The 24522-nt window shown below is 41.6% G+C and overlaps 1 protein-coding gene across 2 annotated transcripts in view; it reads right to left on the bottom strand.

The window, feature by feature from the left end:
• The window catches only part of NSMCE2 (NSE2 (MMS21) homolog, SMC5-SMC6 complex SUMO ligase), a 214381-nt gene that overhangs the window by 160663 nt on the left and 29196 nt on the right, over positions 1-24522 (bottom strand). The window contains exons 1-2 of one of the 2 annotated variants that reach the window (XM_032591905.1): positions 19724-19795; positions 16036-16142 (exon numbers count right to left, since the gene is read on the bottom strand). In XM_032591905.1, coding sequence (XP_032447796.1) covers positions 16036-16142; positions 19724-19757 — 141 coding nt within the window. In that variant the 5' untranslated portion in view covers positions 19758-19795. Of the gene's footprint in view, positions 1-16035; positions 16143-19723; positions 19796-24522 lie in introns of those variants that run through there. The other variant, XM_030303518.2, reaches the window with a different exon arrangement.

Below are 24522 nucleotides of genomic sequence, written 5' to 3' on the forward strand. Positions count from 1 at the left end.
CAGGGAGGGCTTCCAAAGCGAGAGAAGAACACTCCCAGTAGAAGGAATGATGTGTACTGAGGCCAGAGGCATGAGAACATTCTAAGAGCTAGCATAAAAGAATGGTAAAAAAGGAGACTAAGCAGGGGAATATGTCAGGGAAAGACGTCTGTATTCAATCCTGATAGTAGTTAAGGAATAACTGAAGACGGTAAAGCTGTGAAAAGGGCAGGCAAAATAATGAAAATGTCCAGTTTAGAAAAGACTGCTTGGGCTACTAGACAGAAAACACTGGAAGACGGCACAGCTTTGTGCAGCAAACGCTCCAGGGGAAACTGAAGGCCGAAGACGGGGAGGAGGCCGGTGAGCTATCTGAGAGTCGGTCAAGTCTGGAGGCGGGCGGCATGCTGGAAGGAGCTCGGGGAAGGAAGGACGAAGAGACGCTTTGTGGTGTGCGAAGCTGGGCGGACGCCATCGCCGTTCACCAAGCTACAGCAGCTCAGAAGAAGATCGGGGGCCAAGTTCTCCCCGACGCAGGCTGAATTTAAGGAGCCCGTGTAAAGCGGGGATGGCAGAGAGAAGAGCAAATCTGTCTGTGTGATTCTCAGACAAGTGCCCGGCGCGGAAATGAGGATTTGGGCCTCAGCAGCAGGCAGACGACGATTCAAGTTACAAGCACGGATGTTCTCTCTCTCGGGAAGAGAGTGTAGTGTGAGAAAAAGGGCCCAAGAACAGGCAGAATACAAAGATTTAGTGGGCGGGGAGACATTCAGGAGGGTTCACTAAGGAGACCATGGAGAAGTGGCCAAGGAGCTAGACGGAAAGAAAAACAGCCGTGCGTGGTCATAAACGGAACACAGCAATTCAGCAGGGAGAGGGTGTCAATAGCAGAGAAGTCACGCGAGGAACTGACTGAACAATACCCACCGGATTTTGCACAAGGTGTGGAAAACCTCGGGCATGTCACTAACTGTGCGCCTCAGCTTCCGTCTTTACCCAAAAACATTACACCGTCCACTGCACAGGCTGTCGTGAGGATACGCGGTAACGTGTAAGAAGTACCAGCAGCATCAGACACACGCAGCACTAAAAACTGCTCTATTTTGATCGCCACGTAGGTCAGACAGGTCATGGCAACAAAGAGAACAGAGGTAGGAAGCACGGAACGATGGCCGTGAAGTGAGATGTGCGGTTGGACAAAGAGCAGGTGGCAGAAAAGAGCGACGGTCCTTTTCCTTTTCTTCCGCCCTTCTGCGGATGTTTCCTTTCTCCCTCCTTCTAGATGCAGCTTAGAATGCAGCCATTCCCATGAGCCTGTCAAAGGGGCCCTGTTAAGTTTCTCTCAGAGTTTACACAAAGAACCGTGTTTTCACAGCCTTTTAAGACAATCATGAGTCTGTGAGACAGGATGCTATGTTCTTTAGAAGGGCAGCTTAAATTCATGAGCAGTCCCACAGAAATTAAACCCATCGATTAGTGATTTCAAAAATTCTCCTAACAGTTTTTGAAATGATAAGCCAGGTAATGTTTATCAAATGAACATTCTAACTACATGATTAAGGAGACCTTTGAACAACCAAATGGACTTTCAGGTTAGTTTCGACACTGACCAAATGAGAGTCACAGAGAAGTTTCCCAGATTGCACATGCTTTCTTATCAAGGACTGAGGCACTGCCTTTCGGGCAGCAGAGAAGACAGACTGAGAACACGGTCTCTGCCACTTGCATTTCTAATGTAAGAAACACTGAGTTTTACATAAAAGAGTTCCACTGATTTTTTTCCATATTATAACCATGCCCATCCTATTTCTTCCACGGCCTCTTTGCTGCGGAATTGACTTTGTAATTCTTTCAATGCAACTCTCAGTACATGAAGCCCATAGTATATGCCCTTCCCTACCTGCTTATTCTGTTACACCCATCAAATTCAAGGTTCCTAGAAAAGCCCCAATTACTGAGGATCTCGATTTTCTTATACACATTTACATAAACTTCCCTTTTCCATACAAGTCCACAGTCACTGGTGATACTGTGGCTCTCTGGTGGTAAAGAGGCGTCCTGCTTTCGAATCTCAACAATGAAGGACGTATTCCTTGCTCTAGTCTTCGTGTGAGTGTGTGGAGGGGAGACAGCAGGAGAAGGGATGTACATACTTGGGGTTCTCTCTCCTGAAGAAAGCAGACTTGAGAGGAGATTGGGGAAGGCTACGTTTCACAGAAGTGCTTTCTTTCTGAGCATTCGGAAGCAGGAAGACCAGCCTTTAACACCTGGAACCACTGGGGAGCAAGAGCGTCTCCACCATGTTCCATTGCTTCCCTGGGTCTTCCAGTCACTGGAGGATCTCAATAACTGAAAGACGGAATTCAGCATTTCCGTTATCATCTAAAAGAAAGGGAAACGCAAGTGGTTTTCTTCCTTCTGTTCTTGCTAAGTGTCCATCAGAAAACCTATTTAGTATGACTGTAGGAGCCAGAAAGAAGGCAAAATACCGATTTCGGAAATACTACATTTTCCCCTCTCGGTCCGTAACTTCTAACGTTCTTAAGTGCCACAAAGATTCTAGTAAATAGACCTCTGATTTCAAATCCCCTGTCTTTATATCACATACACATCTACAGCATGGAATGAGGGCAATCCATAGATAAGACGCTGGATCTTTCCCTCAGTTACCACATCTCACCCAACACGATACAGACTCTGGAATTACTAATGCTCCAGTAGTTCATTAATGATCCTTTATCCTTACCTGTTCCATTCACTCCAGCCTAACAGCCTATCAAATTCTCAGATGCTGCCTTCTCTATAATTAATATGGCTTCCTGATATTTGAAATTACTTCCCACTACTAAAGCTATCAAATTGCCTTTTCCCTTCCAATTCATCTCTTGTGAGAAAGGTTTCCTGACTAAATGAAAATGAATTCTATCCATCACAAACCTAATCAAAAAGCTACTATACCCAGGAAAATTAAAACAATGACCAAGACAAAACCGGTCGGATGCTTCCTAGTCTGTATACAGTACTTTTTAGAATAATTTACATAATCTGATTCTCGGCGCCCAGAGAGATTAAGTAACTTCCTTGAACCAAACACCTAATACGGGACAGAGCTGAGGCCACAGGGTAGCCACCAAGTCTGAAAACACAGATAATACTATTTCATAATGCAGTGTAATATTATATAATTAAGCCATGTATTGTGTGTTCACCTACATTTTCAGACTTGGTGGCCACCCTGTAAATCCAGATCTTCTAGCCCCAACCTATTTTCCTTGATTCTCCCACACGTTTTGCTCTGGAAGTACTAAAAAAGGGGGCAGTCAATGGAAAATACCACCTTCCATGGGGATGATATGTAAACATTTATAAACCAGCTTTCCTATTCTGTTTCCCAATTTAATTTCACAGCCTTGTGCCTGGAGATTAAAAGAGGCAACTAGTATTTTCTGAATGCCTACTACGTGAAGCCTCACTTCCTATGAGGCATGAAGTATTTTACCTACATTATCTCATCTAGTCCTGGTAGCAGCTCTACGAGGCGTCACCCTCTTTTTACAGATAAGGAAACTGAGGATTTCAACAAGACAAGTCACTAGCCCAACGTCATACAGTCAGGCACTGGAGGAGCAAGGATGAGTCTGGGTCTTCTGATTTCAACTGCAGTGTTCCTTCCACTAACCCAGTGAACATTCCTTACATGTTCCATAACATGCCACACACTGACCATGGAGAGACTGCTCCCTCACTGCTTCTAAAAATCAATCATGAACAAATCTACAGGCTAACCTGGCAAGAAGAAAACGGTTACTCAACCTGAGTTAACTAAACACAACTTAAAACACCGGGAGGCACAGAGCGAGCAAGAGAGCAATGTTGGCAAGGTTTACTTTTGTTATGGAAAGGACAGAATGTTTTAATAATACAAATATAAAGCATCTATAAAAACTAGGAAAAATATAAAAACTATAAAATCTAGAACAAAAAATTTACTCCATTTTTATCTCAAATCCCTAAAATTCTTTCATATTCACACCACTGCCACTTTTAAAATATAACAGGCACAAAGTTTCAGAAAGATCAATACTGGTTGCTCTACAGTCTTTTCTTTTTTTTTTTTTTTTTTTTTTTTTTCAACGTTTATTTATTTTTGGGACAGAGAGAGACAGAGCATGAATGGGGGAGGGGCATAGGAAGTCTACAGTCTTTTCTAATAGAGTGTTAGAATATGAAGTCTTTTCTAACATAATTATTTTCTACTATAACAGTTCCATATAACAATATTCTTTTCCTCAAGTAGTTCTTTACTACTAACAAAATCCCTCCCTTATCCATGTCAGATCAGTGTGAAGAATCACTTTTTGTTTAAGCTAAATGTTCCAAAACTTTACCTTTGGGAAATTGGTAATAAGACAGGTGTAAGATCAGAAGCTTACTTTATAAATGGCACTAGACAAAGGCATTCTTAATCCCTAATGAAATCTACAACTCAGAGTAAACTCAATGAACTCTGTCTTGAAGCATGACAATAACCTTGAATTACAGGTCAAAACACAGAGGTTCAGGGACACCTGGTTGGCTCAGTTGGAGAAGCATGCGGCTCTTGATCTCGGTGGTCATGAGTTCAAACCCCATGTGGGGTGTAGAGATTATGTAAACATACAGAACTTAAAAACAAAAAATATCAAGGTTTAGAATAACCTCTTGAGAATAACCATGTGACCTCAGCATGTCCCTTAACCTCCCTGAGGCTCAGGGTCCATCACATCTACTTTTCCTAAACTGGAGGGTTGCTGTGATCATTAAAGAGGTCTAGGGGCCCAGAGGGCTTCTCACCCTTCACCCTGGGCAAAGGAAACTGGTTTCAGACTTTTAGTCCAGGGGCCAGGGGACTGACCAGGGGACACTTCCAAATCTGGTTTAATCAAACTATCAATAGCCCTAGGCAAATATCAAATAATATGGGAAGCCACAAGAGAAGTAAATTCATTATCGTCCAGACTTAGGCTAAATCTTCCAGGACGTTAATTTTTTTTTTTTTTTTTACATTTATTCATTTTTGATAGAGAGAGAAAGAGCACAAGTGGGGTAGGGGCAGAGAGAGAGGGAGACACAGAATCTGAAGAAGGCTCCAGGCTCCGAACAGTCAACACAAAGCCCGATGCGGGGCTTGAACTCACAAATCGCGAGATCAGGACCTGAGCCGAAGTCGAACGCGCCCCCAGGACATTTTAATCATAAAATGATACCCATACTACAATTGGGCTTTGTTACGGTTTTATAGACTTTGGATGACAATGAACTACTGATGATTAAATCCTTAAAAATTTGTCTAGACTGGAACAGTAACTTGTATAGGAGATGGTGTTCCATGATTCAATTCAGAAATCCAAACACTGGGAATGATCTTCCTCTTCCCAGCTCTAAGAGCTAACAACAGAGACTCCCTTCCCATTCTTTTTGTCAGAATCAGGAAATCTCTGTCACTCTAGCCCTGTGGCCATTCAGACATGAAATGTCAGACGGGGACTGTCAGGATGTAGTTAACTATAGAATAATCACCTTTCATCTTTTGGGGGGAGGGGTCCACAACACATTACTGTTTATAATTTCATTTTATCTACCACTAGCCAGTGAGGTATGCAGGACAAATACTATTATCACTCTGATTTAGAAATGAGGAAGCTAAAGTATAGAATTAGCACGACTTTTCCAAGGTTACAGCGCGGCAGAGTATTAGAAGCCAGATCTTTATTTCCCAACCCAACACGCTTATCAATCAAACACCAACTGCTCAGGGAAGGGGGGAGAAGGAAGTAAAGGTGACTGTGACTTATTTAGGCTAATTACTTAGACTAATTTTTCCTGGCTTTGTGAATTTTCATTAATTTCCTTCTCCATTGTTGCCTGATGAGTTAGTCACTGAAACTATCAGATCAGACATTATAAATTGTTTAAAATTATTTCCTCATTGTTATATATAGATACTCAACTTCAAGTGTTTCATAATAAAGTGACTCAGGGACTAAGCGAGCCCCATCTACATGAGTCACTTGTTGAACTGTTACAAGAGATTTATGCAAAACTCTTGGGAGGTGGGCGGGGAGGGGAGACAGAAATAAACATTTACCCAAAAAGATGACTAAATTAAGGACAAAAAGTGAAATGTAAAACTTCCACAGTTTAAACTGTGGGATGGGAAAATAATTGTGAGGAAATAAGTCACCCATCACCACTAATACCCAGTTCAGGTAGTTCAGAAGAGTTCGCCGATTTAAATCACCAGGTAGTGGACATTTTTGTGGAAAGAGAAAGAAATTAAAAGTTAACAGGACAATGCTAAGACCATGCCTTTATACAGCACTTTGCCCTCGCCAGGGCTTTCATGTATGTTATATCTCAGTGTGTAATCAAAGAATTACTCTAAGATAGGAATGAACAGATACTATGGAGTTCATTTTGCAAACTTGTTGAAGGTCACGCAGCTCTTCAGTGGACAGGCGTCAAAGGAAACTCACTCATTAAATTCAATTAAATTAACACCGAACCGTTTACCACGGTTAATGGGATCATACACATTTTTATGCCACAGAGACAAAACACTTGAATTTCATATTCTGGTAGAGCAATTTCACCACTATTACAGAAAATGTGGTAGGACATATCCTAATTTCATCTGTATTATTTATAGGTGCTTTAAGTAATGTCTTAAGAACTTCTTCTAAGAAAACACTAAGCATGCAATGTTTCTGCTGGGGCTTTTTAAAACACGGTGTAACCACACTGCACAGCAAATTTAATTTCTGATTTTGCAAGAGGGACACTGTAAGCACGCCTAGGGTTTAGTCCATTTAAAGTTCCTATTTTGTATTTCATGTGACATTTTTGGCTTCTGTTACAATGTTGGGGGCTAAAATAAACCTCAGGATGACAGAGTGTAGTGTGATGGGTGGAGAGGGTTTGCTCCTTGGTACCAGTAACATTCCAAGGACCACGAATAGCTGTGGCATTGAGAAGGCAGGCACTGAAGCGTGTGAGACCCTGGGTGTCAGCAGAGGGAAAGGTAAAAAGCAAGCCCAAGTCAAGGACGTGGAGATTAATCATGTGATGCAATCAGATTAAACTATTTCTGGTCACTGTGTCCAATTTTAAGTAACAGTGATTCGGTCTTCCTGCATTTCACTTTCTACTGGAAGATAACTAAATGATTATTTTAAGATGAAATACAGGATAGAAGAAATAATTAGAAACTGTTCATAACAACTGATTGCATTACTCTAGCCAATGAGAAATGAACACAAGGATTTTCACTATTTTAAAGAATGCTGTATTATGGGACATAAATTTTCCTTCAAAAAAAAAAAAGAGAGAGGGGAGAGGGTGACACCTGGGTGACTCAGTCAGTTAAGCCATCATCAACTCTTGATCTCAGCTCAGGTCATAACCTCACAGTTCATGGGACCCAGCCCCCGTCAGGCTCTGCACTGACCATGCAGAGCCTGCTTGGGATTCTCTCTCCCCCTCTCTCTCTGCCCCTCCCCCGCTTGCATGTATGCTCTCTCTCAAAAGAAATAAACTAAAAAAGAAAAAAAAAAAAGGCAGAAAGAAATGAAATTCAAAAAGCTCCAGTGGTTGAAATATCAGGTTGGCCATGTCACAAAAGAAGGAAAGATAAAGTGATACTACTGAGAGAAGCTGGAGGCTTTCAGAGAGGAACAGAGTTAAAAAGACCGTTTACTCTCAATGACAGTTCACTGGGCACTGGCTCCACTTCTAAAAGAAAGCTTTTCCTTACCCATACAACTGCAAACTCACATAGAGCTTGAGAAAATGAAACCCATTTATATTCTCCCCACTTACACTCTTTCTATTCTCTCACTTGTCAACAATTCATGGGGATCACACATTTGAAATAAAGCTGACGACTTGCAGAGAATGCATCAGAGCAATAAATCCAATGCATTTTTCTCTCCCGGTATTTTTTCAAATGGGTGCTACGAATAAAGTAAACACAAATGACTTCAAGATGGAAATGTAGCTCGAGGACTTCCCCTGTGCACACAGGTATATAGTAATGCTATTTATTGAACTATCTTGCTTACATCTTTAAGTAATTTTTGGCTATCTAAGAAGACACCTCAAGTTGGTCCTGAATTACCAAAGTGTTTACTCAGTTGTCTGGTTCTTACCTCTAGTGTGACCCCCGCTTCAACCACCACTAACTAGGGTATAATCTCTTGTAGCTTGTTGCTACAGACGTTAAATAGACTTCGTGATCAGAGAACTTCGAACTCAACCGCCAATGCCAGGCTGCTTGCTGGCCTCCTCAAGGGCCCCGCCCCCTAATTCTGCCCACCCCTTCCTGGTCACACCACCATGGGGACTAACGTCCCTCCAACCCCAGGCTCTGTTCCCACCACCACCAGATGCCTTCTAAGGAGAGAGGCCCTGCCTTCAACCTCCGAAGGAACATCATCTCTGGCCCTTCCCCAGTGGTTTTCTACTGCCCCATCTCCTCTCTGAATTTTAACTCAAAATTCCCTTTCAGATGCTATTTAAATCTGATCACAGGAAATGACTTCTCCTTTACACAACGCTCTGGGCAAGGTTATAAATTAGTATGACAGAACTATTCCAGGTGCTTTCGTGCTATCATTTTCCATCGTTACCGGAACTCTAGGACTAATTAATACTAGCACCCCTACTTTAAGAAGGAACTGAGGCTTGGGGCTCAAATGTAGAAAAGCCAGGAGAAAGAAAAAAGAAAAAAAAAAGCAAAGGCTCTTTTCCCTTACTCTGAATTTCTGAAGTAGGTTGTGATGGTCTCTGCCACATGATTTCACTGTTAACATTATTTTTAGCAATTCTGTATATACAGGTCAAGAGGCTTTCGGATCTTCATTAGTCCAAGCATACTGGCAGGAACTGAACCACTGAATTATGAGACTGATAAACAACCGCTTTCGGCTCCATGCTAAGAAAATGCTTTCATTTTGCAGTGAACTTTAACATTTGGTGACCCAGTCCCCATTCGACCTATTTCCCCACCTCTCTTCCACTGCTCCCGTCCGTTCACTGCCCATTAGCACAGGCCCCTGCCCGTGCCCTTTCCCAGCCCACCAGCACCACTGCCAGAGAATCGGGAAGGCCTAAATCTCAAGCTCTTTAATACTTACCAATTGTGCTGAAAAGTCTGATATGTGTGGAAGGAGCTAAACTATCTAAAATAAGGGTTTGACGCTACAGATGGACTGTGCTCGATGTCAGAAACAAAACGGGAGGTGGCTATATCACAGAACATTCATGTCATTTAAATGACATGAGTAATTAGCTGCCAGGACTGCGTGGGGGCCACTGCGGCCCAGATGCTCAGCGTCTAACTGGGGTGGGGTGGTGAACCAGGTCTTTCAAAGTCCTGCTTGCTTTCCCTGCACACATCGCTGCTATGTTCCTTCTGCCTCCCCTGTACCCTCCTGTCTTCCTCTCCTTGAAAACATTTCCTTCCCTCCGCTCTCCTGAATCGATGCTCCACACAGGGGTCTTGTTTGCTTCACAGACCGATAGCCAAGCAATTGCTGCGTATATAAAAAATACTTTTCCTTCCTCCATTTCGCTGTTGGAATAATTTGCGTGGTCTTTTCAGAGGCCTGGCCCTTTCCTGATCTGACACACTAACACCTCCCAGGCCCGTTTCAGAATTTCAGATAGGGAGTTTGATGCACTCCCCGGTTCCCTGGATGCCACAGATTACCACAATCTGCTGGGCTGGCCTCTTAGCCTCCTCTGTAATATAAGCAGGTGGACACTATAGAAACAGTTCCCAAAGTGGGTTCTGTAGATTATCAGTTCTTCCTCCAATGAGATTTTCTAGTTAAAGAAGTTTAAGAAATTACTAAATGTACTTCCTTTGGAGAATCACAATACATAAAAGCATATTAAAGGCTTTGGAGTCTTTAAGGAAATTCTTTTAATCAAGCATTCCCCAAACTTATTTGACCACGAAATCCTTTTTTCCTATTATACTTATTCACATCCTGATTAATTAGTATTATGGAGCAAACTTTAAAAAATGCTGCATTAGAGGGGTGCCTGGGGGGCTCAGTCGGTCAAGCGTCTGACTTCGGCTCAGGTCATGATCTCACAGTTCGTGGGTTCGAGCACCGCCTTGGGCTCTGTGCTGACAGCTTAGAGCCTGGAGCCTCCTTCAAATTCTATGTCTCCCTCTCTGCTCTTCCCCTGCTCATGCTCTGTCTCTCTCTCCCTCAAAAATAAATAAAAACATTAAAAAAAATTTTTTTTAAATGCTGCACTGGAGACTTACATTAACGCCAAGTAGAGTGTAAACATTTGACAATTTTGAATAAAACCCAGCACTTAATACCTACAAAACACTCAGGTGGACTTCTATAAACCACCCATAGAAAGCATCTACAACACTTGGTGACCTAGAAGATTTAGATCTAGATTCTTTCCTACAGAAGCAACTCAATTAGTGAAATACTATAGCCAGATCTAACCACTCTCTCTGTGTATTAGACAAAATGCTACCAAACACCATCATAATTTGGAAATAACTGCAGAGGGAGTTCTAAAGCACTAGAACAGAAATTAATTACCAGTAATCAAAGAAACAGACATATTCTGGGCCAAGTAGCTGCAGAGTGAATACCTAAAACCAAGTTTTTTTTTCCTGCTTAACTCCCACACCTGGGCAATATTCCTATAGACAAAAGGCTCTATATGAAGCATTAGGAAACTTTTTACAAGAAAAATGGTAAAAGATCACACACCATTTTGTTGTGTCAAGTATAGCGGGCAGGGAATGGAAGACAGGGTCTTCTCCAGTACTTTCCCAAATGGTTCCAAGAGATTTTCACTAATTCCACGGTCATCTCTCACCTTCCTGCTATTGTGCTGACAACAGTAATTTCTCTCATGCTCAGGAATCTTCTGTCTTCAAATTTTGTAACCCCCAAACTAACTTCCCCTTCTTTTTTTGTCAATGACTCACAATGTGGAGTACATTTTTATGTTCGGTCGGTAGATGATCAGAGCTAATAAATTACATCCTCTGGCCCGAAACTTCCTTCAGGCGCTATGAAACATTCACTTTGCAAGTGGGGAATGCTTCCCAAATCTGGTGAAACTGAAACGGCAACCCTCAAGTTGTAAGATACCTCGTAAGATTTCACGTCAAAGTAGTGGATGTTAAGGTAACTTGAAAATAAGATTTACAAAAGGCAAAGCTTACAAACTGATGAAAGGTGAAGGGTGAGAAGGCATAGGGAAGTGATATGTCAAAAAACATTCTAAATCATGTAGTTGCATAATAACAAGGCTGAGGTAAGCTATACCTTTGACCCACCTTGTTCTTTTATTATATCTAAGATTGTGTTAGTTTCAACAGCTTACATGAGGTGTCTTTCTACCCTTTTGACTCTCACCATATTACTTTAAAACATGTGGAAGCAGCACACTAAAAGAACAACATACAGGTAAAATCAGACAAAGAGTGAAAGTCTGTTAAAGTAACATTACACAATGAAGCATCATGACAAAAACATAAACACCAAAGTGTAATGTGCATGTCCACTAAGCTTCTAGGACTGGATTGCTCATTGAAAAGAACAGTGGATGTGTATTTTAATCTGTGACTGCTAATAATGTTGAGTAACTCATCTGAGCCTGTTAGGATGTTTATCATTCAGCTTCGTGATGCCCATCCTTTTTCTCCAGAAGAATTAAGGTTACAAAGTTGCAAGGATCACCCCCACGACAGTGGCTGGACTCTAGCATCTTACTTGAAAAAACACACACCTGAAAAATGGACCTGAAGATTTCTTGAACTAAACTGGTTCCCACCCTCTAGAATCTGAATCCCCAAGATGGGACTACAGGTTTAATTTAAAACAATCACATAAGCACTGAAATACACAGTACAGAGATGCACAGTATTACCAGCGTTTGTTCAAAACCAATTCACCGTTTCTCTTTGGGAGGGATGACCCCTGCTCGACTAGTCAAATGGCCGGAGAAGCAGAAGAGCGGTAACAAAATTATTCTTAAATCAACTGCTGCCATGACTTGAATGACTACTCACAGTTCCTGGCTCATAGTAGGCACCCCTGTCTGTGGATGAATCAATCACTGGCCAGCCTTACGTATGTTACACCACTACTCTACATACTTTAAACTTTCTATATAAAGCAGTAGGCTTTCTCTGGCCTCATTTCTCAAATTGTCTGAAACTCTTGACATTGACACAGCCAGTAAAAAGATGCTTCCATTTCATGTAGAAGTGGCAAAGACAGAGAAGCTATATATCACGATCCCCATGCTGAGGCTCGCTTGACCTTCATCTTACATTAAATACCACTTCCTGAGGAAGGAGTTCTCCAACCACTCAGCAGTATTATGCCCCCTGAGTTATGAACTCTCCTTGAACACTTTATTTTCCCTTTGTTGTATACAGCACCAGTCACTAATAAGATTTGTATTGCTCTTTGTCAAACATGTGTCCCTCTCTCTAGACTTCAGACATCCTGAAGGTGGTGGGCATGTGGGCTTTGGTGACTGACTTACTTCTTGCACCTAGAACTGCCTGGCACATAGGTGCTCGGTAAGTATTTATTCAACGAATGTTTGAAAACAAGAAGCCCATTTCTGAGAACAATGAGAATAATATACTTCACTATACTCAAATAATAAGAGCTTAGAAATCAAGGGAAGAAACATGAGGTCATCAAAAGCATAATGTTCAGAACATCACTGTCCTCGACATGAAACCGAGGGAAGTTTTCCCCTGGCCGTCACAGTGGTAAAAGAAGTAACGGTGCCATGAGTGTCTATGTCCCGTTTTACAGGTTTCAAAGAGCTTTCATCACGTGTGTGGTTCATGACTGAAAGTCTCCCAAAAGTTCATGCACAACTTTCTGTGGTTTGACATGAATGTTTTAAAGAGCTGTGACAGCTAGACGATACACCCATTTATCCCGAAAGTTTTAATGAATGACTTACAGACTGTGAAATTTTTTTTTAGGGATCACTGCATAATATTCCCTCTATAAACCAGCTGGGACAAAGTCTTTTTTTTTTTTTTTAAGTTTCAGAGCTCTGAAATAAATACTGATTCTAAATAACATCTTCAGGCATTGTAGATCATAGGAGCTCTATTTTCTCCAAGGACAAAGAAATGCAATCTGAGAGCTTCTGCTGTGTGCCAAAGGGACTTCCCAGAGACTGTTGGCAAATGGATCCACACCTGAAAGGTTCCAAAGTAAACTTTCTAACACCTTTTCAGAGGTGTATGACCTTCAGAATCCTGTGAAGGTGAGAGTAGGAGAGAGACATCTATTTAAACAATAAACTCTAACACTCTGTGATGATGTAAAGACATTTTTTTAACGTCCTAGAACTGTATGAAAATTCACAAACAGAAAGACCAGCGGGTGGATCGCAATTCTGGCAAATGTAGCGATGGAAACACGACTTGCCTTTAAGATCTTGTTCCACCTTTTAAACGAACGTTTGGACATCTGAGTTTGCACAAACCCAGTATCTTACGTCTCCATCAAATTTTATGAATGTCAAAGGTTTGACACATAGTCTCTAATCTGATTCACACAATAATCTTATGAAATAGGCAGGCCAAGAATTGTATAGATGAAGAGCATGAGGTTCCTAAAGGTTAACTTTCTTGACTCAGGATCTAACTTAGCAAATGGAAGAACTATGGATGGAAGAGTCTCTGATCCCTAGACCACTGCTATTCCCAAAGAGCCACACCACTCTGGCCCCTCTCAAAGTGCTGCTCACTCTTTACTCCTTGCCAAAAAAAGCAGTAAGAGAGCAATGTCCATAACTTCAAGTATGTAAGGAGTACGCAGCATATATATAAAGTGTAAAGTATTTCCCTCTAAATAATAATGGTCATATCCCCCGCTATGCCCCCACATGGTTTCAGGTCAGGGAAACCTCATAAATATGATTTGCGATTCTTGGTCTTGTATCACACTTACGTGGAGGGCACCACTTTGCATCAGAAAAAGACAAAAAACATGTTTTCTCCTCTTATGAAAGACCAGAATCACTAAATCCAAGTTGCTCCAAAATCTAGTGTAAGGTTAGGGCTGGAAAGTAGGGTAAAACTCAAAGTATAATCTTTCCTGTTTAGTAGGGTGGGGATAATAGGGTAGCGTCTCAAGAAAAAAGAAATGCTGTTAACTACTGAATGAATATTGGTGAAGGTTTCTTTTCTTTTTTTCGTTCTTCTTGTCTTTTTTTTTTTTTTAATGAGTCACTTGGCTTTATGAAGGAGGAAGAGGTCAATTCTTTACATAAAACACCTTAAACATCTGTGAATCCTAGAGTTTAACAGAGAAAAAAATCACATTAAGTTCTTTAACTGCCAAAATCTATTTTCTTATCTATACTGTACCCTGTGCTATTACATTTGCACAACAGCCAAGTTAAAGATAGAAAGGCCGATCAAATAACCTCCACTGAATGTAAGGGTCAAAGCAGAATTGATCCATATAATAGGCCTAACCCTGATCTTGGTTGAAAATATATTTAGTCTATAAAGTCAGCCTTGTTCTTTTAAGTCAGTGTTCTCCAACCCTGAATACATATTAGAATGAGGTTTTTTAAAAATATACTGGTGCCCCAATCCTGCTCCAGAAATGAAATCAGAATCTCATTAGAATAGGAACGGGCTGGTTGAGGGTCAGCTAGAGTTGAAAACCTCTGGTCTAATAAGCGCTTTTTGTTATCCAGTTTCAAATGCCCCAACGTGATGTCACTTTCATATTTTCCTATGGAAGGAATACTCCCAGTCCCAGTACTCATAGCGACAATGGTAAGAAACATCATACTTTTACAAGCTGAATGAATTTACTACTTCTTGGATACAAAGCAGATATTCTTAAGTCACAAATACTACACTTAAATACTAACCATTAAAATTTTTTTTTAATTTTTTAAAAACTTCATAGAACTATGAACATATAACTATGCAATGCTCATTTAATTATAGCTTAAGTAATAAACTATTTTCAAAAACGTATCTTCCACTGAATAGTAGCCAGTCTTATAAAATATTTGATTTTTGGAATTTTCCCATAGATAGAAGTAAGAAAAGGCAAATAAAGAAACCAGAAGTACCAGATACCCTATTACACAGGTATCTGAAATCAGTTCAAAGGGGAGTTTCCACTGCTCAGAGGACAAAGGACTTCTCAGAAATATTACTGCAATCATATTGCTCATTTCTTACTCAACCCGGTACTGCTGAAACGGATGTTGCTATGTTCCCACCTTAACTGCCTTATGTGTTGTTCCTGTGACAGCTGGAGTCAACAAAGATAAGTTTGGCTCCTGGAAAAACCAAAATGTCAGCCTTCTTTATTTTTAAACTCGCTCTAGAATTCTCCTGTATTATCTGATCCTATGAATTTGACAATAGCTGCATATTAGGTAAAGCTAGAGAAGGAGTAACTAAGCCTGGTCTAAACCGTGTGCGGAAGTAAACATAACAATAAAAACACATTCTATGCAGTTTTTAGATTTTATAAAAATCTACTCACGTTCAAAGTAGGCTTACACTAAAGATTTCAAGACCAAAAAAATACATAATATTCTAATGTTTTGAAAAAAATGTTTTAATGTTTAATTTTTTTTTTGAGAGAGAGAGAGACAGAACATGAGTGGGGAAAGGGTAGAAAGAGAGAGGGAGACACAGAATCTGAAGCAGGCTCAGGGTCTGAGCTGTCAGCACAGACCCCAACGTGGGGCTCGAACTCACAAACTGTGAGATCATGACCTGAGCAGACTGAGCCACCCAGGCGCCCAAGGCATAATATTCTAATTAAACCTAGGTGGCCTAGCTGGGAAAACACTTCCGATTCCTTTTCTATAAACTTCTTAATTAAAAAGAAATTAACAGCTGCTACAGTAACGCTAAGGACATATGAAAGGATGGAGGAAATTTTGATTTTGTGTTTCTGTTTTCAGGTCAGTGAATTGTAACCAAGTATTACCAGGTGAATAGTATAAACTTACATGATTTATCGCAGACTGAACAGCCTTTACGTAATGGCTTAGTTCCCGATCCATCATGGCCAATTCAACCATTGCCTTGTCCATACTGTATTCACTACTCACTTCAGCTGAAAGAAAAAGAAAGCAATTATTGTTTTCAATTTAAAATGTCATCTCTGAAAAAGTTGCTCCAATCTAATTATTATCAGTCAAGGATCTAAGCAATTTTGTAAAAGGTAGTACATGTTGTCTGAAGACCTCCTTAACATATGTCTGTTTCACTCAAAATTCTAAGAATATACTTGGTAGAAGAAGGCTCAAAAGTTGGAGTGGAAAAAAAAAGGAGACTCAGACCTAGGAGTTCCTAAGATTGTGCCACTTAGTTGTATGATCTTAAACCAACCACGACACTTCGCTCAGCCTCAGTTTCCTTTTTGGTTAAAGCAGCCCAGTCATGTATCTGCAAATGAACCTCATGGGATTATTAAAGATCAAATAAGAAAGATTTTCATTTCTAGTAGGTTAGGTTATGTGGACCAATTCTACTGAAAACCATGAAAACAATCAGATAAAACAGGAAGGAAGGAGGGTGGAAGGAAGGAAGGAAGGAAGGAAGGAAGGAAGGAAGGAATGGGAGGGAGGGAGAATTCTTAAAAACAAGAGTCACAAGATAGAAACAATCAGGCAAAATCTAAAGAAAACGGAAAAAGAAAAGCAGAGCACAGAACGCCAAAGTTGCATAGCCTGCCCCCAGGCAGATGGGTCTCTACTCCTCGGAATAGAGGAACCAGAGGTAATGCCACCCTGTTCTTCCGGGCTGTGGCAAGGTTGGCCTTAGCCACTGAGCAGGACAGAGGTAAGAGGTAAGAGCAGGACAGAGGTAAGAGGGAGAGACAACAAACCTGTTTCTTAAAAAGTGTGACCACAAGCCAGTTCTCCTGGTTCTGCAGCCTAGGCTGCCCTGGGGAACCTAAGCTCTGATCTTGGCGTGAGGTGGTCTCACCCCGAAAGCACACACAGGTACTCCCCTCTGGAGGAGACATTTTAATCCTAGGTCTCAAATAATCCCTGCAAGTAATTACGAAGGAGAATGAGCAGATCACAGGGGGAAAAGGTAAAACAACAAAAAACCTTACAAACACAAGAAAACAAGACACCAAGAGTAAGAATCAGCAGAAACAGATCCACAAATGTTTCAGAGACTGGAATATTCTACCAGTTACTGGAATTCTACTAGTCAGAATATGAAACAACTATGCTTACTCTGTTGATAAAATACCTGATGCAACAAGAGACTATGAAGAGTGACTGGAACACCGGAAAAGCGGGGTAATGTTCTTAAGTGCTTTTAAATGTATTTTTCCCCCCAACCTCTAAACATACAATTTAATAGATCAGGAAAAGATCAAGAGCGTGAAATAATGCAAATGTTAACATTAAAAGAGCTGAACAAAAAGAAAGTAAAACTAACTTACGCAATCACATTTGGGAATGCACATAGTCCATTCACATACCTTAGCTCACACAAATGTCAGTATTTCTTGTCTACTCTGAAGAACAATGTGACAGATCATCCCAAAGTCATGAAATAACGGAAAACGCACTTACATCTTGACTTTTGAAAGTGATTTTCCTAGACTTTAAAGTGGTGTTTTGATCTTACGGTAGTCAGTGACGAGCACATTTTAGAAAGAGTCTCCTGGATGAACCTGCTTCTGGTAGAATGCCTCCTAGCTTGTTAACACCCAGAATCCACACTGTATCTGTACGCGTATCTCATTACAGGGGTTTTCGTTTGTTTTTGAGGAAGGGGAAGGGGCAATGTTTATGTAAGAAAAACCTGTATTTACATTCCCCAAATTAAATACATTTTTAACAAAATGGTGTATGAGAAAGGACTCAAGTCATATTCCAAATAAAACTGTTAGACTGTCACTCACAGGTCAGTGTTGTGAAATGTCCACATGTCAACAAGGGAGACAAGCTGTTGAGGTGTTGCTGATACCAACATGGATCCGGTGCTATGCAGACAACAACTGTTTGGTTTGTGACTTATATAAGGCAGGCATTTTACTGCGTCTGGTTAATCAGTGGAATTCAATACGCTGTTAGCAATCTCCCTCTGGGATTAAATGACTTTATTTTAGAAAGCAAGTAAAAATGTGCCTTTGACGTTAAAAATGCTATGAAAGAGTTTGCAAAATAAAATAAATGGGATCACAGTTTTCATTATCAAGGTCCCACAGATGCTAGCCAGACTTGAACCAGATGGCAATCTCAGATATAAGGCCAAGGAAACCTTCCCCACAAAGGAGAAAACGAGTGATAGCTGCTGGGTCGGGGTTGGACGGCATGAAGCCTGAGGGAAGAATCTTTGGAGGCCATCTGTGGCTTCCTGCAGCCTCACCTAAGGCTCCAGGGCTCAAAGAATGTTGGGACAAGCAGAAGAACCTAAGTGATGAATAGTGCAGCCTGAGACAAGAGAGGGAAAACACCAGAAAAGATCAGGAAGCCAGTCCGAGAGGAACTGAGAATCACACTCCACCTGAAGGTGACGCCCAGTGCCCAGTCCGCTAACTTCGGGCTAAAGGCAGGGTCTGCGGCCGCTGTAGAGCCACAACAAGGGCTGTAGACCAGAGACCTAAAACTAGAAGGAGGCCCCTTGGCAAAAGAAATCTGGAAGAAAGGCCAGGAGGACATCCCCGTCAAGTAGCAATTTAGGATTCTTTCGTGTTCTTCTTGTTAACCTTTATTTCCCAACTGCGATAATAATCTCTTTTAACACCGTGATATGTATTCACGTTTCAGAAACGGCACAGGGAACCTGTGTCCTGCCCTACGAAAGAATCAACGTGAGGAAAGAGCACAGTTTTGCATGCAAAAGGCAAACAGGCCAAAATAAATCCCCCAAAGGATTCAAGAGGAACTGGGAATGACCAAGGACACACGGGGCTGGCTGTTGTCTAAAGAGTGGGCGTGGGCTGGGGTGGGTATGTGGACAGCCTGCTCTTTTACTACACAATATATCATCCCACTATCAAAATTTCCCCAGCCTACAGGAAAGTCCTGAAAATCTACACCAAACTAAATCCTACACATCCTTCAAGGGATGAACTCAAGCCCTACCTGCTTTTTTTTTTTTTTAATTTTTAGCATTTATTCATTTTTGAAAGGCAGAGAGAGAGAGACAGAGTGCGAATGGGAGAGGGGCAGAGAGAGAGGGAGACACTGAAACAGAAGCAGGCTCTGAGCTGTCAGCACAGAGCCCGACGTGGGGCTCAAACTCATGGACCGCGAGACCATGACCTGAGCTGAAGTTGGCCCCTTAACTGACTGAGCCACCCGGGAGACCCCCCCCCCTTTTTTTTAACGTTTGTTTATTTTTTGAGAGAGAGAGAGAGAGAGAGAGAGAGAGAGACAGAGAACTAGTGGGGGAGAGGCAGAGAGAGAGGGAGACACAGAATTGGAAACAGGCTCCAGACTCTGAGCCATCAGCCCAGAGCCTGACGCGGGGCTCAAACTCACAAGCTGTGAGATCATGACCTGAGTCGAAGTTGGGCGCTTAACCGACTGAGCCATCCAGGCGCCCCTGCCCTACCTGCTTCTAAACCATACCAGCCTAGGAGGATCTCCTCCTTCACTTAATTTCTCTTAACAACTATACTTGATACTTCGGTACTTTTAATCACAAACAATCTTGTTTTCTTACATGCATTTGTCTCTCCAAACACAGTTGAACTCATTTGACCGCAAGAACGATGCCTTAATGATCCTGGGATCCAATAAAGAATTATAGCGCCTCTTCCATCAATGTTCTCACATGCCGTTAATAAATTTGAAAATTAAAATTTCGCCAAACTGTGAATTGTCCTGCCTCAGATATTGTATTGAATTAAAATGTAAGGAAGAGGGACATCTGGGTGGCTCAGTCAGTTAAGTGTTGACTCTTGATTTCGGCTCAGGTCACCATCTCATGGTTTGTGAGACTGAGCCCTGCGTTGGCCTCTACGCCGACAGCTCGGAGCCTGCGTGGGGTTCTCTGTCTCCCTCTCTCTCTGCCCCTCCTCCCACACACACATTCTCTCTCTCAAAAGAAATATTCAAAAAATAAAATGTAAAGACGACACATGATATCAACTGCTTTGCCTATTACATTTTCATTGTGACTTCCATCGGAAAAAGACTGGCACCAACACGTGGAGGCAAGGTAGGCGGGCGAGGGGGGGAGAAGCACACAAATCATGTTAAAACGTACAGAATGACAATCTCGGAGAGGAAATTATTACTGTACCACAAAAGCCTGGCATTACAAGAGATCGGTGAGGATGATAAAGCATGGAAAGCAGTAACAAACGATGAAAAAAATACGTAATAATAATAGCTGTAGCTAACAATTAGTAAGCACTTTATTATGTGCCAAGACTATACTGAGCACACCATTTACAGTAAACCTCACAACAACTTTTTTATATGTACCTTACACATGAGAAAAGCGAAAAACTGAGCAGCGGAAGAAGCTTGCTCAGCACCATGAAGGTAGTGAGCGCACAGCTAGGCGGCCAACTCAGGCTTCCCGGTGGCGAAGTCTGTGCGCTTGCCCATCTGTGCTAACAGGTGCTTAAACAGGAGGAGAAGGAAGCACCTCCAAGTCCTCCTCCGTGACTATCCAGGGAACAAGCCGTCGGTGGGGACGAAGTCCTGGCCCCAAGCTTCATCTCAGCCCCTGATCCATTCTAAGTAAGGTCCTGGCTATGCCACTCAAATGCTATCGGAGTTCCTTAACATAGACGAAACCGATAACAGAAAGAAAATGATTGTTCCCTTTTAGAAGATTACTAAGTTTTCTTGTCGGTGAAGAGAGTGACCTTGCACATCAGCAAGGCCAGTTGGAGAGGCTGGGAGCGCAACCAAGTCACCCGCCAAATGCTAGGAGATAAGGAAATGGACCCCAGCTGCTAAGAAATCAAACCTGCATGAGGTCAAAAGCAGCAGCAGCAGCAGCAGCAGCAGCAGCAGCAGCAGCAGCAGCAAGAAACACGGAAGCAGCAGCCAGGCAAGCACAGCAGCGAAGCAATGCTCAAGGGGAAGGGAGGGAAAAGTCCTGGAGTCTTCGTGTTGCAGAGATACTTCTGAGCGGAGCCTGTGGCAAACCATTTCTATCACCTGCGCCTCTGACTGCCTTCCCCCACCAAACAGGGTCTGGGGGGTCTAGGAATATTTACATTTCTTCGATGTGCCATTCAGTAAGCATTTATTTATTATAATCAAGCCTTGCTTGTATTAATAAAATGAACATCCATAGGTGATACACTTGGACATTCATTTATAAGCCAATAAATACACAGGGAAGTCTCATGGAGAGAGCTTGGTGAGTCCACGGATCCCGTATAACAAACACATCTGGCACGCTAATTAGGGAACTGTTCCAAGAAGTTAGCACAATAACTAGCTGAAATATATCCCCCCACCCCACCCCGGCAAATCAAGTCCAGAGGGCACAGATAATCTTTGATTTACATGATAAAGTGATAACTGTTTCTGTAAGTATGCCAGTACCGGGGATGTCCTCCTACAAATCTGCGTGTCTACACCCCGAGATCCTGGTCAGCACTATCCCAAACACTGGAAGAACTTTTAAAATGTTATTTAGACCAGAGAGACCCACAGAATTAAACCCGTTTTAAAAAGATGGGTTTTCTTTGATTTTTCTTTTTCCTGTTCAGTGGCAAACCTTAGGAAAATCAAATATGATAATCACTGAAGGAGGGCTTCTTTTACACCGAAGCACTCTGATATTTTTATAGTACAAAAGTCTCTGAATGGATGCAGTTGGCCTGCATATGATTTTCCTAAAGTCAAACAAACCTATAATTATGCAATCTAAGCAGCCGCGCTATTCATTAGACACGTCATCTGTTACTCAATGTCAAAATGCACTAACAGCAATATTATAACTATTACTATTCCCTGTTTGAAGTGTCGAATAGGCATTAAAGTTACACGATCTGTAGAACACACTAAGCAGAAGTGGGTGATTTTGTGTTGCAATCGCTTCAACTTAAAACAAAATTCATGAGGCTTCAATGAGAGGAAGGTGATGGCAGGAACAAGTTATAAAAGCAGAACAGTAACAGTCAATGCCAGTTGCTTGACTGTGAAAGACCAGGGCAAAATGAGAAGAAATAGATCTGAGAAAAGGAATGGAAGGGGAGGTGACAAACTAGCTATTTTTACAAACGTAGATTCATGTAAGACAAATGCCAAGTCCCCTATTTAGGACCAAAAGATGCAGGTAATAAGCCTGCAGCAATACAGGAATTGTTCCGTAGCACAGTGTGGACTCCTAAGAGTTTATTATCCAGGGTGAGTTCCAAGATTGGTGAGGATCTGTTCACACCTTATTTGCTCAATATAGTGCCATTTTAGGCAAATGGCTAGAAATGGGGAAGCAGAAGATTCTTTACCTTGGCTTCCCCAAGTCCAGTGGGCATGGACCTCAAGCTCTCATTCCAGACCGGTGACCATTTTGGCAAGAATGGAAGGTATCACCTCTGACCAACTATTCTAAATAAGGCCCCTCCCTAGCCACGCTGCCTGTAACTGCAGCCTAAGGCATGTATGTACGGAGAGAAATAAACTCTCTTCCCCTAGGCCCAAGCCCTGAGGTTTGGGCAACAGCTGAAACGGCTGAGCACACAGCACCTAGAGCCAAGTTCTCTTACCACCCTCCCGGTCCTCAGGAGAACTGCCTTCAGTGAAACAGACATGAAAAAGAGGACATTCTCCCTCCTCTTTCCCCTAGCATGTCCATACACATCTTTGTATTACCTCTCTACACTACCAGATGTCTCTTCGCTTTGCTCTGCTGTCCTCTATGATCTCAGCCACAGATCCCTTTCCAGAATCCTCCCTAATCTCCAGGATAGGACTAAATGCTTCATGTCTTACAGGTCCATAAAACTTCTCTACTTTTACAACTAGGACACATGTGAATGTGTGTGTGTTAGGGGGCACGCCCAAGACAAATTTCACCTACTTAACCTTTCCAACTTTTTGTTCCTGATTCAAATGTATAGTTTTGCCCCTGGCCAAGTTGTTTCCTGAAATTTTGTCCTAAATAAATAAAAATTGCAGAATCGGGTGTTCTTTCCCCCCTAGAAAGTCATGCGCAAGCATTTCTGAACAGGAACAATACCAATTACATAGAGTTGATTAAATTCAACTCCATGCACTTTATCAATAAAATGCCAGACTAAGACAAAGCAGCCATTTAGTGTTCTTATGGGGTTACTGACTCCAATTCAACATGAATCACACACTCAGAAGGATCTGATAAATATTCAATGCCATCGAGTACATATGTCCATTTTGGCAAGGAGCAGGAAAGAAAATGGGGCAGGGGAATTGCCTGATTGTCCTTTAAGTTTCCTAGAACAGATGGACCAAGGAATAGAAAGAGTTTACTTTCTGAAACAGAGATATATCTTCCTAATCTCTTCAGTGATTCGTCTATATTTTACAAACAAGAAATTTCTTCTTTCTGGGTGAACTCAAATAAATGAGGATATAAACCATACCTTTCCCTCTCTACACACACACACACACACACACACACACACACACACACACACCTTCCTCCCTTAAAATATAGCTCCAACCATATCTAGCAACATATATCTACATACACACCTACCTCTATGAGTGGGTGTGTGTGTGTGTTTTTCCTGGCAGCCTAGTATTAAGCAATCATTATATATTCATCAGGAGTCAAATTTAATGACTTACTCACTGCTTGAGCAATATTTAATAGAAACTTGTTACTTCTCACTACACTGTACTTTAGCCATAATTATTCCTCCCCACAGATATTAGTGTGGAGGAAAAGTTAAAACCGAATCCACATTCTGTAACTGCCTCCCACCAGAAGTAATGGTGGAGAATATAACAGTGTATGGCATGAAGTGGTCTGCCAACTAGAAACACAGTGAATACGGGGGAAATCTTTAAGAAACATTGACCTTCATAATCCTCTTTACTTATCTATACAATTTTCTTGTCAATAATACAGAAGAGGGATTAATAATACAGTGACAATATTGAGTTACAATAATACGGTAAACTCAAAAAGCCAGCTCTGGAGTCAGCTTACATTCAAATCTAGGCTATATTACTTGCCAGCTATGTGGTCTTTGGTTAGTCACTAGATCAGTTTCCTCTTCTGTATAATGGGTACAATAACCATACCTAACTCATAAAGTTGATATGAAGACTAAATAGCTATGTGGTCTTTGGTTAGTCACTAGATCAGTTTCCTCTTCTGTATAATGGGTACAATAACCATATCTAACTCATAAAGCTGATATGAAGACTAAAGGAGAAAACAGACAAAACGATCAGCACGGGGCCTGGCTCACAGTAAGCGCAAACAAAATATCTTCCGTTAAAATTACTGCAGAATGGCAACTACTCTGCAAATGTAATCAGTCTAAATGCTGAAAGCATTCTACC

This window comes from Lynx canadensis, chromosome F2 (assembly GCF_007474595.2).
Source record: "Lynx canadensis isolate LIC74 chromosome F2, mLynCan4.pri.v2, whole genome shotgun sequence".
In the NCBI taxonomy this organism is placed as follows: Eukaryota; Metazoa; Chordata; class Mammalia; order Carnivora; family Felidae; genus Lynx; species Lynx canadensis.